Here is a 15172-nt window from a genome sequence, read left to right as displayed (position 1 = left end):
AACGTAGAGAGAGAGGAACAATGAAAGAGGAGCTGGTGAGGCTAACGGGAAGAAAATAGGGGAGAGAAAACAAATGCCTATTATTTGGTAGATTTTAAGGAATATTAATAATATGAAACCGTGAATTGTGTAATTTTCGTGTAATCGTTTTGAAAAAAATAAATAAAATATAAAACTACATGGGAAATGAACCTGAGAGGTGACCTACATTCTGTTGAAAGTTATGCTTATAGTGTTTTAGCATCGGGCAAGAAAGTGAAGGAGAGGTGAGGGCCTTGTAAAGATAGGAGTGACTTATATTTTCACTTTGATTTTTTATACCTTTTCTTTTCCCCACTTCTTACATGCCATTATTGTGAGAATCAGATCTTCTAAGGCATAATTTTAATTCCATCTACTCTTTTCATGTTGAAACATATATTCTGAAAAATTTTAAGGATGATATTATCTAACTATTCTTGTTTTAATATGTAGTACATAAATGGCATGGAGAAACCAAGATAAAACAACTAGTTATCTTGTGATTCTCATCTACTTGAGAAAAAAAAAATAAAAAAATGAAAGCATGTAATTATTTATCATCTACTTAATTATGATTAACTGTCAAAGTTTTGATGTTAGAAATTATATTTTTTTCCCTAAAAGCATTACATTATTAATCAAATTTTTTATTTTAATAAAAAAATATTAATTCTTAAAAATAATTGTACAATTAAATTAGGCAAATATGATTTACACGTTGCTTTCACCTAATAGATAATTATATATATGAAAAATGTGGTACTTATTTTTTTTTCCAATTTATTAGTTTCAGATTTTCAACCCCAAACTGTAACCACTTTCAATACTCCCAAAAATATCAATAGCATTTTTAATTTTTATTATTTTAATTATGACCTATTGATTATTCTATATGCTAGGAAAAAGCGAAACATTTTTATTATAATTATGTATAACAACAAAATTGATTATTGTAATATATAATTATATTTATTCAAAATCTCCTAGTGTTGAAAGGGCACAATATAGGTGTTAATGTAGCGTTACTGTAACATTACTATAAACGTTATTGTAGCGTCAGCGCAGTGTTAAAATTTGAGAGATGAACGAACCAATCTTCAAACTTACTGCTTGTTTAAATGGACAAACCAGTCATGCCAACTCAAATGAGATAATTTTATATCTCTTCTGGTCATCCAAACTAGGCCTTACTTCTCAACACGAAAGATTGATGATTAATTTTGTAAATCTTAATCCAAAAACTAAGTTCTTTAACATCATCTAATATTAGGCCTGTCGAAGAAACTTTTGGATGAGAAATAAAATTTTCAAGTTTCAACAATCTCCAAGAGGCAAGAAACCATCATGGCGTATGAACTGTTAACCTCTTAGGGTTGCCAAAGTTTCAATATCCGCATTTTCATCCTCCCTATCATTTATTTTAAAATGAATGACAATTTGAGAGCAAAATAGATTCTTTTTGGTTTGAAGATCCTTGAATACATGGATATTGATCATGTTAACGATGTGTTTCACACTCTAGTGAACGAGTTTAATGCACCTGCAATATGAGAAACGTGAAGGCTAGGTGGGTGTGGTGATACTTCCGATACCTAAATCAATCCTCTATATTTTTTAAGTGCATTTTTTTTTTTTATACATTACGAGAGTTTGAATTTTTTACTTGTTATTAGGCTTTTATATCCCTTCTTTAGGTGGGACTCTCTCGTTCCCTTTGTGCTAGGAGTGTTTGCCCATTATACTGGGTACCATACCGTCGTATTTAATAAAACGTGGCTTCCCTGAGTCGTGTTTCTTGTGGTAAGTGGTGAAGTGCAAACTTTGCTTGTCCACTCTATTAGGGATAGAGCCTCCCGTAGGGATATCTTGTTTGTGTTCCGTATTTGTGCCTTTAATGTGGCATGGCTTCATTGCTGATTATTTGGGTAGAGGCGTGCCAATACCAGTGTGAGCGTTGTCCCATCTTCTCATGTCAATTATTTCTCATGTGCTGATCTTGAGCCCTCTTCTCCTTTATCGTTTGTTGGGCCGGTTATACATTGATCTTTGGGTCTTCTCGAGTAGATCAAGCCCAACTCGACGGGGCATGAATATACCCTCTCTAGTTCAAGTCACTACAGACATGATCGTCTATCATCAAATAGTCTCCATTTATTGAGACACATTTCATTGAAAAAAAAAGAAGCACACCATGTCGTTTAAAGATGAAACAAGTAATATTAAAACACACTCATAACTTCGAAGAACAACACGACTTATGGTTGATTGGGCCAAGCTAGGTTGGGCGCAGCCCACTTTGAAGTTCAAAGCTTTCAAGACTCGGCCTCAATCATAGGTCCAAAGGAAGTTTCTTTCTATGAGATACAACAACATTGAAGGCTCCTCTTCTTCTCTATTTTTTTTTTTGTAAGTTTCTGGGGGAGAAACCACGACTAAAGGATGTGGCAATGTTTCTCATTCCGTCCTCTCTTTTTTTTTTTTTTTTTCCAAATATCATTTAAATATAAATATTTTTAAATTAATTGTTATAATTTTTTCAAATTTTCAAATAAAATATAAAAAATAATTTAATTTTTTCAAATATCAAAACAAATATAGTATTAAAAAAATTATATTTTAACAACATTTTAACTATAAAATATTTTTATTTAATATTATTTTTTATTTTTTAAAATTTTATGAAACATCATAACTCAAATTATTTTATTATTATTTATAAATTATTTTATTATTATTAACAGATTTCATCCCAACTCATTCTCAAACATCCCAGAATCTAGCTAGGTTGCTCAAACGCCACAAAAAAAATCTCATTTGGCCAAATGGAGGGTTTCAAGTGTTTTGTGGGACTGTTAGAGAGAGAGAGATTTCAGAGAAAAAGTCAGAGATAGGTGGCTTCAAGTACATTGAGAGCAAACGAAAGCTTCATATATATAAGAAGAAAAAGATAAGAGAAGAGGTGAGACAGTGTGTCAGAAATCAGGATGCTTGCTGCTCGAGGGGGGGTGGAGATCATATGCTTATTTTCTTCTGACTCATGCCCTGTTTTGCCCAAAAGAAATACATAACAACAGAAGAGGGCCAAGATTTGCACGGGAGACCGGCCCAACGAACGATAAAGGATCATGGTGGGATCATCTGTCAGTAATTTCCATTTTAGTTGGAAAAAGCACTCTCATGTTTGTGGTATTACAAGTGATCAAGGATACAAATTCATGCGGTTTAATTCCATCAAAAGCGAAGAACCTTACTCTTACTTGACATGCCGTAAAATCTCTTTGAAGAGAGGGATGCCTTTGGAACGCGAATACAAGTGGTGCATTGATGTCGTTAGCTCGGGCCGTAAGGTAACATGTTTAAGTACAACGATCAACTCAATTCTCATGTTTAGTTCCCACTATTGAGTTTAAAATGCCGGTAATAAGCTGGAGGAAGGTGAAGATCAGGATTCACGCCAAGTCATCAGGAGACACATGCTACAATGGCCAAGATAAACGGTCGAGATCCGGGACGCGTTAGCAATGTTCAAAACATGAAAATCCATTGACTCAAATTTAACATAGAATGATAAAAACATTATTCGAAATTTATGATATAGTTTTATTTTTATTTTTATAGAGTAAATATACTAATTAAAGTACAAATCAACGTAATAGAAATTAAGGATAAGAGAATTATTTGCTGGAAAGAATTACCCGAAGTCAAAAAAAAAAAAAAAAAAAAAAAAAAAAACAAGAATCCAACCCTTGTTACCAAATTCCAGGGACTGGAGCGGAGCCTTTTCCCCCCAATGTCTACCCTTCTTCTTCTCCTCCCTTACTTCTCTCTTCCTCTGTTTCTTATTTTTTCCAGTTAAATAAGCGGAGAGAAAACACAAACATAGATAAGACATTCTGAAAACCTAATATTTTTGAATGATGGTTTGGACCTTTGGGTCCTCCATCTCCTTGTCTTTCTCTCTCTCTTCTTTACCTTCTTCTCTTGCTTTTTCTTCGCAGTCCAAAACGACGAGAAACCCTTCTCCTTTTTCCCAATGCAAACCCATCATCCTCTACGTATAATAATCCCACCTTGACTCTTCTGAACCCTCCGATCTCTCGTAAAACCATGTCCAGAGAGCCCTCCCCTTCACCGATCCCCAACGACCGGTCTTCGTCGCCGGAAAATCACACCCACATGCCCAATTCCCAAAATGATGCCCCGATAGCCCAAAAAACCCCCGCCGTCACCACTCCTACGCCTCTTGTTAATAGGAGTAACCGTCCGTCGCGCGCGTGCACCATTCGAGCCGCGGCTCGGCTACAGGCCGCGGCGGCTCCCCCGCCAGCGGGTAAGCCGAAGAAGAAGGAGCAGCAGCGGCAGGATGAGTCGCCGCAGCAGAAAGAGCAATGTACCAAGATCATCACGCCGTTGGTGGGACCGCCCCCGCCGTCTCAATTGCCGCGTTGGACCATCAGGTCGATGTGGGAGTTTTCTTCCACACTTAATTTCTTGCATGTGAGCTTACGAAGCTGTGATCTTTGTTCAAAGTCTTTTTTATTTTAGTCTTTTTGTGATTTAGGGTTTATGTTTGATTTTGTGTTTTTGCTCATTTTCTGTTGCAGGTATTTAGGCCTCTTCTGAATATCTCCGTGGAGTTCTCTGCCGAGGAGTTCGAGACAGCTTTAATTACGCCGAATGATACTTTGAGTGACATACATATGCCTTTATTGAAGGTTGGTGCTTGGTTTTGGAGCATAAAGTTTTTTTTTTTACAGAGTTTATAATTTTCTGAAGCTTCTTTTTAGCCTTTTCTGTTAATAAATGGGCACTTCACTTTTAATGTGTTTTCATGGTGGTTGTACATTGTGCAATGCTTAGCTGTTAAAACCTTGGTTATGCGTTCTTTGAGTGTGTTGGTAGTATATATTGTGGTGGCAATGATGCTATTTTAGTTTTATGCAACTCAGCTATAGTGAGAAAAGTATCTATGAGCTGAGCATATTTTATTTTCTTTTTCGAAGTTTGGAAGTATATTTATTCATGAAATTAGAATTGCTTAGTTACGTGTAAGAGTTCTTATAACTCAATATTGGGTGGCAAGCATCATCCATGGCAACCTTGATTTCCATGAATTGTAGGATAGAGAAGCGTGGACGCCTGCTACAATGCAATTATTTCAATTTTGTTCTTCCTCACCTTTACATTCTTGTAAAATTTTGTAATACCAATTAGAACTGCTCAAGTCTCACAAATCAAGCCAACATTTTAAATGGTAGTGTTTTGGCCTTCCAAACTTAAATACACATTGATACCATTTTCCTAAACTCAAAGGAGGCGGTGCAGACAAGGATTTTGGTGTTGTTTATATTAAGCCTTAGTAGTTGGGATTCAAGCTTGTTCAACTAAATAGAATATCTAAGGCAAAGCTGCTTAATTTGTTAGAAGATTTTAATGGATAAGAACTTTCTCCAAAATCCTTACTTCAGTTGACTTTTATAGCAACATATGAGTGGTTGTGACTTCATTTGAAGTTGTTTTTGGACATGTAGGGTACACACTATGTGTGATATCCCATATGATAAGGATAAGGATAGGTAGTTTATGAGATCCGACATTGCTTGGGAATGAAAAGTTCTTGCTCTTTATAAGGTTCCAATGTGGCTCCAGTTGTATCATTGATTAGTCCTTTTGGAGTATAGGTCATGTGATTTGGGCCTTCCATTGGGGCGTTACAAATGGTATCAGAGCCTATCCCAACCAGAAATGTGGGACTTGAGCTTTGCCACCTAGGAAAAACAGGCTTGACGAGGTCGGGAATTTAAGGGGAGGAGATTGTGATACCCCATATGATAAGGATAAAGGTAGGTAGTTTATGAGATCTCACATTGTTTGGCCCCTAATGAAAGGCCCAAACTATATAGTCTATACTCCAAAAGAACTAGTCAATGATGTAATTGGAACGCCATTGGAACTTTATAAAGAGCAAGAACTTCTCATTTCTAAGCAATGTGGGATCCCATACACTACCTACCCTTATCCTTATCGTATGGGGTATCATAGGACAAGCCTTATATATAAAAGGTGTTATAAAGTGTCTGATGCCCATCATGGAATTTAAGGGGTATTGAAGAAAGGTAGGACATAGTAGAAGAGGTTGTAAAAACTGACACTACCTGATACAATTGAGTTCTTGTTTTGGTTGTGACCCAACTTTTATGACTTGTTTAATATTTATTGCAAGATTGTTTGGCTTATAATTTCTTCATAGAACTTAAGAAGTGAGAATCAAGATTTTGAGAAGGAATGGACTTTCTTTTTCTGCAGGGGAGTTTCTCGTTTTGATTCCTCTACCTTTGATGAAATGGCCTCAGATTTTAAATAACTAAAGATTTCTATTTTGGAGGCTGTTGTTGCAAAATTCTTACTTCATTTCTGGATCAATTATTATGATAACTTATGAATGAAAATGGGGAAAAAGAGAAAAAAGGAGACAAGTTACTCTACAAATGAATTTTTCTGGAGGCTCATTAATTCAAGGGTGGCTTGCTTTTTGTGATCATCTAAAATCCCCTATACCTTCTAAGTCTTCTGTACAGCAATTAGAAGAAGATGGTGGTGGCTTATTTTATGGTGACAAACTTGATTTGTAGTGTGTGCTAATTAAGAATGGGAGAGCAACATAGGAATAGAAGACTGTATTTTTTCAGTGCTCCCTGGGTCATCTTGAGCAGTGACTGCTTTTTTATTAATTGTGAGATACTTTTTTTTGTGATCAAATTTTGGAAGGTATCTTCTCTTGCCATCTTTATGACAACGAAAGAAAGAAACCATAACGTGTTTATGACCAATCAAGGAGTAGACAAACAAACCATCTTACAATCATAATTGTGCTTGAAATGCAGAAGTGAAGCTGATTGATTGCAGTACTTTATTGGTAGATTCTACAGTGACAGTCGAAGTATGCTGGAAGTTTTTATCTTCTTGTAATTAATTAATTATTTTAACTGTTTTGTTTAATAATTGATGTACATGATAGAAGTTTGATTTCCTGGTGTTTGTTATTCTGTAAAGCCATGGTTTTATTCATCATGCATGCAATATGGTTTTGATCATTTGACTGTCATCATAGGTGATTTAGGCCAGCATTGTGTGTAAATTTTGGATTTATCCTTAGTGGTAAAATATGATTAATGTATGCAAGATAATTATGTCTTGTCTAGTTTGTAACAATAAAGATTAATAATTTAATGTGACAGGCTTGTATCAGTGATTATTTCACGATTTGTTTATTCTGTTGGAAGTGATGGATTAGTCAACTATAAGACTTGCGTACTCTGAGCTATTCCTTCTGCATTGCTTTGTCTCATAATTCTAATAGACCTCACATGTTAAAATTTCTCCCATTTACTGCCGAAATTGGGATTAATATTTTTTAAACTGTTGCTGATGAAGTTACATTTCTCTTGCAATTATGAGGCCGCACAATGCTGTGAGTTCCTGTGCTGCATGAAGATTTGCATTTTTCTAGTTATGGTCACTTGCTACTGCAGTTGTCTTTGCTCATCGGTTTTAAACTTTTCTGATTTTAGGCGATCCCTCCTGTTACGCGAATGGCACTAACACGTGACACCTGGGTTACTGTTTTATGTAGAAAATTGAGAGACTGGTGGCATTGGGTAACTAGATCATTTTACTCATTTTACTGTTGATTAGCATTGTTTTTGCCTGAATGTAAATTTATTGGTTGTGAAAAATTACCATGGCCTTGGTATCTAATTGTAGGTTGCAGATGGGGATCTACCTATTATTGCTTCTCATGGGTAAGTAACCATGTAGCTATTGATTTCTTTGATATATGGACTTTTGTGTGTTTCTAATGTGTCAAACTATTCTTATTTGTTAGAGTGGAGGTTGAAATATATAAAACACTTGATCCTGGGGTTCGTGTGGTCATCTTGAAAGCACTCTGTGACATTCGTGTTGAGGTAACATTGTTTTTTTTTTTTTTTTTTTTCATCGATAAACCAAAATTTTATTGATCATGAAATAGGCAAAAACCTGAGGTAGTATTGTTAATAAATATTATATCTCATAGCTCTTGATAGCATTTGTCACTTAACTTGATGTTTATTTCAATCTACCCCAAAACTCCATTTGATGGTAGTAATGGTTATGTCAAGTCTAAATCCTTCATACATTATTAGGAGGGGCTGGTTTATATTTTTTTGGACTGATTTATATGGAAAACTGTTCGTAGTTCCATGAAGCCTTGCCATTATTAAATTTGTTCAAGAACAATGCAAATAGTTCAAAGTTACCATAAATGCTCGTTCCTTAAAAAATGAAATGTCAGTACTTTGAATGCTTCTTCTATGCTTCTTTTGCAGCAAGAAGATATCAGGAACTTTATTGACAACTCCATTAAGCATGGTGTTCAACTTTCGGCATTTCGTAAAGAACGTGTGGGTGGTGATTCACATGGAATTTCTTACTGGTAATTTAGTTAATCTTCTCATAGGCCATATCCATTAAGTTTATAGCTTGCATATCTTTATTTGAGTGGAATGGGAGGCTTTTGCATATTGTGCATTTTTGTGTAGCAGAGTATAATCAGTTGGTAAATGTGGTTGGTGCAGGTATGAAGATGATCCTATGATTGGTCATCGTTTGTATCGGGAGATAAGGAAAGTTGAGGTGAAGAAAGGAAAGACAAAGGGTTCCCAGGTTCTTTCAAGTACATCATACCAGTGGGAAACAGTGGCAACCAATTTTGATGAATTTCAAGATGTTTCTGTAAGTTGCTAACTCTTGTCTTTGATCCCATATTATGTTATGTGTCAAACATTTATCGTGTTTACCACACCCTCTTAGGTGGCCTTGCCATTTGATGCTTGATTCAAGGTTAAAATTTACATTGGAACTTCCAATGAAAAGATGGTGAAAGTGTTTGTGGTAATCGGCACAACATATAAGGAAATGATTTGTGAACTCTCAGAATATATAAATTTTGCATACTTTCTCGAAAAAAAAAAGTGAATAAATTTAAAATTCACATAAAAAAATTTATTTATTTTTTACTTATAAAAAAAAGAAAAATTTACTTTTTAATAATATATTTTATTTTTTTATTTTGAAAACCCATCTACAAGTCTACGTCCTCTTAAGCCAGATAATCAGGTCTTACGTTTCTCCTATATAGGTCACTTTTCGGGTGAATGTTGGGTTTTCAACTGTTTTTAAGGTTGTTTAATGTGTTCCACAATGCAGATGAAGATCTTCCCAATTGTGTTAATGATGTTAATTATAATGTTGGTGCACTCAAGTCATTTAATTACTCTTCCTGGTTGTAACTCATGTTTTAAGTGATAACCAATTTTAGCCTATCTTTTCATGAGCCTCTTTCGTGTTTCTGTGCACCTTAAACTTTGAGATCATTGTCTTTACCGTGTGGGTAGGTTGACTTGTTTTTTTTGATCGCTAATCAAAGTATTTTATTCATAAAAGAAGGCAAAACCCAAGTATACAGGGAGTAAACTTGGGAAATACCTAACCAGAGTTTTAGGTTGACTTATAACCATTGTAATGTGTACAACGATATTTAGTTTATCCTTTTCAATTTATACTGGTATTGCGCAAGCTTGAACTCAAAAGTTTTTATTAGCAGTGTCTCTTTAGTTTATATTAATTCTGAAGAGGTTTTTGAAGCTGTAAATTTTCATCAATCTAATATTTGAACTTCAAATGGAGTGTAGAAAACTGAAATACTTCTGCTGTTGACAAGTGTGGCTATCCTTTTGGGGCTTTATTGGAGTTTTCTTTTTGGGGATATTATTGAAGGATTATCATGACCTATTCAGAGAAAAGGTATACAAGTGTATGATATGGATGCCAAAATACAGCCCAAAGTTCAATTTACCTATGGCAACTTCTTGATTTTGGCACAAATCAATGGTCACTTGTAGATAAGGGTAACCCTTAGAGGTTGTCTCAAGTGGTAATGGTCTTGGTCTTGGTGATATTCCCCTCAGGTCTAAGGTTTGAAACTTTTGGTGCAAACAATTTCTAGGGGCTGCGTGCCATAGTTGAAAGGTTGATTTACCACATCCGTGTGATGGGACTCATTACAACTTACAAGGGTCTGGGGTTTAAGAGGATATAAGACAAGTGGTGTTACCTATCAAAAAAAAAAAAAAAAAAGACAAGTTGCGTTTGCCACAAATCACAGCTGTGTGGAAGATGGTCACTATTTGTATTCTGTGGTGCTTATGGCAAGAGCGCAATGACCGAACTTTCGAAGACAAGGAGCGCTCATTAGAGGAGCTTAGATTACTTTTTGTTAGAACTTTATTTCTATGGGCCAAAGCTGCAGATTTAATGGCCTCGGTTTTCATGATTTTCTTGTTTCCATTTCTTCTTCCTAAATAGGTGTTACCTCTTGTATACCATCTTCTATACTTGGGCTATGCCTATTCTTATTAATACAATTATTTACCTATCAAATAAAAAATAAAGACAAGTTGTGTTTGCCCGGTCTCTGGGATTTCTTGTGATCGAAAAAGAATTACAGCAGAGGCTAGAAGCCGACTACTTTGTTTTCTAAAGAGGTGTTATGTGGCTGGTTGGGACTAAGGCATGTTTGAGCTGAAATTTTGCATCCTCCTAGGGCCTGGATGGATTGTCCAAGCACAACACTATGTAGTTGAGACTTGAGAGGCCTGAGATTGATTCCCACACAAGCAACTCACGACTAAAATTGATACTTGAGTTGGGGGTAGGCCTCTACCTAGGGTTTCTGAAGTTCATCGGTGATCTTGTCGACAATGAGAGTAGTAGAGGTTTGCAAAAGGCACTGCTCTGAGCCAACTCAATTTCTATTCCAACCAGAGTCAGAGTTTGTTGGAGCCGGTGTTAGGATTAACTATATGGTCGGAATGTGAATGGGACTTTAAAAAAGTACTCCAAATTTAATTCTTAAATTAAATTCAATAGAATATATGCATATAAATTTAACTCCTATAATCTCTTCTCTTCACTCTTCTAGACCTCCCTTTCAATCTCTCTCTCTCTGATTTCTTTCTCCAACTTACACCTTTTTATTTATTTATTCTTGCACATTCCATAAGGCTGAGCCTTTTATTGTGAAGGTGTGCACTAAAGCAAACTCTTCCAGACGTCTCTCTTAGTCTCTATCTCTGATTTATTTTTCTAAGCTTAAAACCCTCTCTTATATTTGTCTGTGTGCGGTTCATAGGGCTAAGCCGTCTATCGTGATGGAGTGCACTAAAGCAAAAAATACACTTGATTTATTTATTGATTTATTGACCCTCCAAATCCGAGAATTTTTATTTAGTAAGGATTTATGCCAATTTGAATTTTTTGGTTTCTTTTATTCTAAAAAGCTTTCCAAAAATGAAGGATAGAAATTTAATGAGGTCGTAAAACTTGGTGAGTTACTTGAGTCACTAGATCTGAAATATTGGTCCTTTGAGTTGGTTTTAGTGGCTAAATGGGGCTTACTGGAGTGGTGTCAAATTTAGCGGGTGGTGTTGGAGTCCAATTCTGTAAGCTTGGTTTATGCCCAGAAGGATAGTAGATCTCTATACCAATTGGAGAGGGTTATATGGCAGACGACAAATTTTGTGGGTCATGAGTGGACATTGGAGGAGCTTAAAATGTTCTTTAATACTTTTTTCCTTCGGGTATCTTCTACAGATTGTAATGGGCTGATTTTTCATGATTTTCCTGTCTCTTTACCTATGTCTAATAAAGTTTTCCGACTTCTCTTTGCCTATGTAATAAGCTGAGTTTACTTGTCCAAAGTAAAAAAAGTGTTCTGCATATATAATACTTGTGTACTTTTGCTATGCCTCTTGCATTCATTAAGAAAACACCAACTGCTTATAAAAGATTTTTTGGGTGGTATGTAGGATCATTTATTGGAATTGTTTCATAAATGCTAGCTTTTTGTTTCCTCTTTGCATGTCCTATGTACTTGGGCCATGCATTTTCAGTAAAATCTTGAATTACCTATGAAAGACTGTTGGCTTCTCATTAGATGAAGTGCATATTCTCCAATATACTTAATTAGGAGTCAAGTAGAATTTAAGCTTGTCAAATGAGACCTTTGCTACCAAGTACTAGTGATTGCTATGATTCTTTTGTGGCATTTCCCTGTTATGTCTCAGGTAAATTTGAAATGGGTGGCACTACAGCCACCGAGAATCCCCACCAAGGGATTCTCCCCGACGAGGCAAACTGCCTTTTTTTTTTTATATATTTTTTTCATACATTTTTTTTACATTCTTAATTTTTTTTATAAAAAAATTCACATCAATAAAAAAAACTTAATCACTAAGGGAAAAAAAAAAAAAAAAAAAACTATCAGGAGAAATGCTGGGGACCCATTATCGGGATCCCAAGCATTTCTCATTTGAAATTTGTTTCCAATTGCTAAATTTAAGAAAATGTATTCCAAGTTTCTCACTGTTGCTGCTCATATGAAATTTGTCCGTCTATTGCAGGAAAAGCTTTTCTCAAGTAAAAATAGAACAGAAGCTTCTCTAGGAAAAAGGTTGAAGATAGACATGCTTCCTGAGATTGAGAAGGATCATAAGGTACGCCGAAGCTTTATGTTGATTAGAACATTTTTAATTTGATGGGTTGTCTTGTGGATTTATGTTCATAAAAGGAGTATATTCTTATAGTTACATTGCTGTGCTGAAAGGAAATGATGTCAACTGAAAAGCTGAAATTAAATTTTAATTTTTTTTTTTTTTTTTTGGCAGAGGAAAGAGAGGTTGCTTAAAAAACAACACAGACAAGCTCTCCTTCTTGATAATTTCTTTAGTGTTGATGGGCTTGCTCCAGGACGCTCCCTTCGTGATAGAAAACCTGTCACATATACCTTTGGTGAGAGCAACCTGTCGATACTTTGTTTTTATTTAATTCTGTTTATTTTCCAACTGCTAATGACTCTTCTGCTGTCTAATCATGATATGGGAAATCATGATGTCTTGCATAGAATGAAGCAGAAAACTTTTGTTAACCTTGGCCATTCTCTTCTTAATAGTACCCTTAATGAACATAGCCATATGCTCGATGTGTCTAATAATACAGAATTATTGGACTCTAGCCAAAATGCAGTAGCCATATACGGTATCATCTTTTATGGGTACCATATACTGTTCACATACTAATACCTTTATGGAGGTTGGCAGTGATTTCTTGGCAGTGCGACAGCTAGGTTGCTTTTCTCATGTGATGGATACAATGCAATCTGATTGTTTGTCATGGCTTTGCAGATGATTATGACCGATCGATAAATGAAGCTATCAAGATTACCAAGTATGTAATTTATTACCAAGACATATGGTGTTATTGATTTACTCTCCCCTCCGGCCTCCCTTTTCTCTCTCATTCTCACATTGATTTGGCTATCTGCATGCTACTGCAACGAGCTTTTGAAGCATTCTCATTCTCACTTTTGTTTCAGAAGAAAACAGCCATCCCCAGAACCTCTAAACAAAAGAGAAGAGGTTGTGAAACCTGAACCTTCTACAAATGGTAAATGGAGCGGCCCTTCACATTCTTCTCAACATGTCAATTTTAGTGCGCCATCTCCCACATCACCTGATTTTGATGATGCCCGGGAAGAGCATAAAACAGACCCTTTGGATCGAAGGTGTGTTAATTGTTTTTTTTATACGGTTCTGAATTTATTTTTGTGTGTTCTCATCCCTGCATTGAGTAATCTGTATTGAAATGCAGCAATCGGCGGAGACAGAAACCTCAACGGTATTTTGCAAAAGATTTTGTTGGAGGAGTTTCAGATAATGAAGCAGACTATGACAGTGATGACGATATAGTTGGGGAAGCTGTTTATGATGAAGAATATCTGAAGAAACGCAAAGAGAGGAGGAAGCTGTCAAGTAGTTCTGAAGGAGATGACGAGTATCATTGGGATGAAGAAAATGCTGAAGAGGAGGAAGAAGAAGAAGAAGAAGAAGATGATGATGATTCTGCAAGTATCAGTGAGGATAGCGATGAGCCCCGAAAATATAGAAAATTGCCAGGCCGTACTAGGAGGGAAACAAAACTTAGGTCAGTTGATGACCTCCAGTCTGGTCCAAGACGCAGTAACAGGGCTACTAGGAATCGTATTAATTACCGACAGTATGAGCTTTCAGAATCAGAAACGGAGTCTACAAAACCTGAGAAGTCAAACACATCAGCTGTACACACTGATGCAAGTGAGAATGGGGATTATTCAATGGAGAGTCAGGATTCTGATTCCAACGATAATGACCAGGAAATGAAAGTTGATCAGCCTGTCGAAGTTTATACTGAGACAGTAGAGAAAGTGCAAAAGCCGCCACCTGATAAATCAAATAGCCCCGGCCAAGATGAAAATGAGTGTGTACAGAAAAGACGTTTTCTTGACCTAAATGAGCTTGCTCCTGGTTCCGGTTTTGACGATGGTCCAAGCACGGTAGTAAAAGATGAAGATACAGATGAGTTCTAAAGCTTCCCTATGCTGGAAAGCATGGAGATTTGTTTCCTCCCAGGGAAGGTATGTACGATAGTTAAGTTTATAAATTTTGTGATATGCCCATGGAGGATTTCACCATCAGAATTCTTCCGTGGTGTAATTTAAGCTGCTGCTACCTTGGTGCATGATTTGCTGCAGGTAGCAATGTGATGCTGAGAGTTATGTAGAATAGGTAGTCATTTTTTAGCATTTCTACCACATTCAAAGAAACCTACGACAGATGAATCAGGAAATTGTTGGGAGTTCCGGAGTTCATCAAATCAATGTACAATAACCTTTTTAACTAAAATATTCTAGCTGAAAATTTGGCTATTAGATATTCGAGCCTTGTAGTTTCTCTCTCGTGTTCATGACAATGATCTGCCTCTGAGCATTATTTGGGTTGGTTGGGTCTGTTGGTAAAGCAATCAGGTTAGAAACTGTAGTGTTTATTGTAATGGAACCATCCTCCCTCGAAAGGAAACTAATTTGTATCTTTATTCATTGTTGTTTTTTCATCGTCTTTGAATTTTTATGCTCAAATGTTTGATGAATTCATTTGTGTTGAAGATGCCCATATAAAACCGCCTGTTCTACAGCTTTTGCCTGAATTTCTCAGGTTTGTGTATCAACTTCTGGCTT

The 15172-nt window shown here is 35.9% G+C and overlaps 1 protein-coding gene across 3 annotated transcripts; it reads left to right on the top strand.

Annotated features, from left to right (window-relative positions):
* Positions 1 to 3783: 3783 nt before the first annotated feature.
* LOC122281172 (DDT domain-containing protein DDR4-like) lies at positions 3784 to 15059 on the top strand. 3 transcript variants are annotated; one of them, XM_043092492.1, is made up of 13 exons: positions 3785 to 4518; positions 4626 to 4736; positions 7593 to 7679; positions 7786 to 7823; positions 7907 to 7988; positions 8391 to 8497; positions 8640 to 8796; positions 12525 to 12617; positions 12789 to 12912; positions 13305 to 13347; positions 13496 to 13684; positions 13771 to 14572; positions 14690 to 15059. In XM_043092492.1, exons 1-12 carry the CDS (start codon positions 4129 to 4131, stop codon positions 14522 to 14524), a joined length of 2175 nt encoding a protein of 724 aa, XP_042948426.1. In that variant the 5' UTR covers positions 3785 to 4128; the 3' UTR covers positions 14525 to 14572; positions 14690 to 15059. The 3 variants fall into 3 exon arrangements, with proteins under 3 accessions (XP_042948427.1, XP_042948426.1, XP_042948425.1); XM_043092493.1 differs by having other exon boundaries at positions 3784 to 4518; positions 13499 to 13684; positions 13771 to 15059; XM_043092491.1 differs by having other exon boundaries at positions 13771 to 15059.
* Positions 15060 to 15172: the final 113 nt, after the last annotated feature.

This window comes from Carya illinoinensis, chromosome 11, assembly GCF_018687715.1.
Source record: "Carya illinoinensis cultivar Pawnee chromosome 11, C.illinoinensisPawnee_v1, whole genome shotgun sequence".
NCBI lineage: Eukaryota > Viridiplantae > Streptophyta > Magnoliopsida > Fagales > Juglandaceae > Carya > Carya illinoinensis.
Note: the sequence above shows the minus strand (reverse complement) of the source record. Positions and strands in the feature narration are given on the sequence as shown.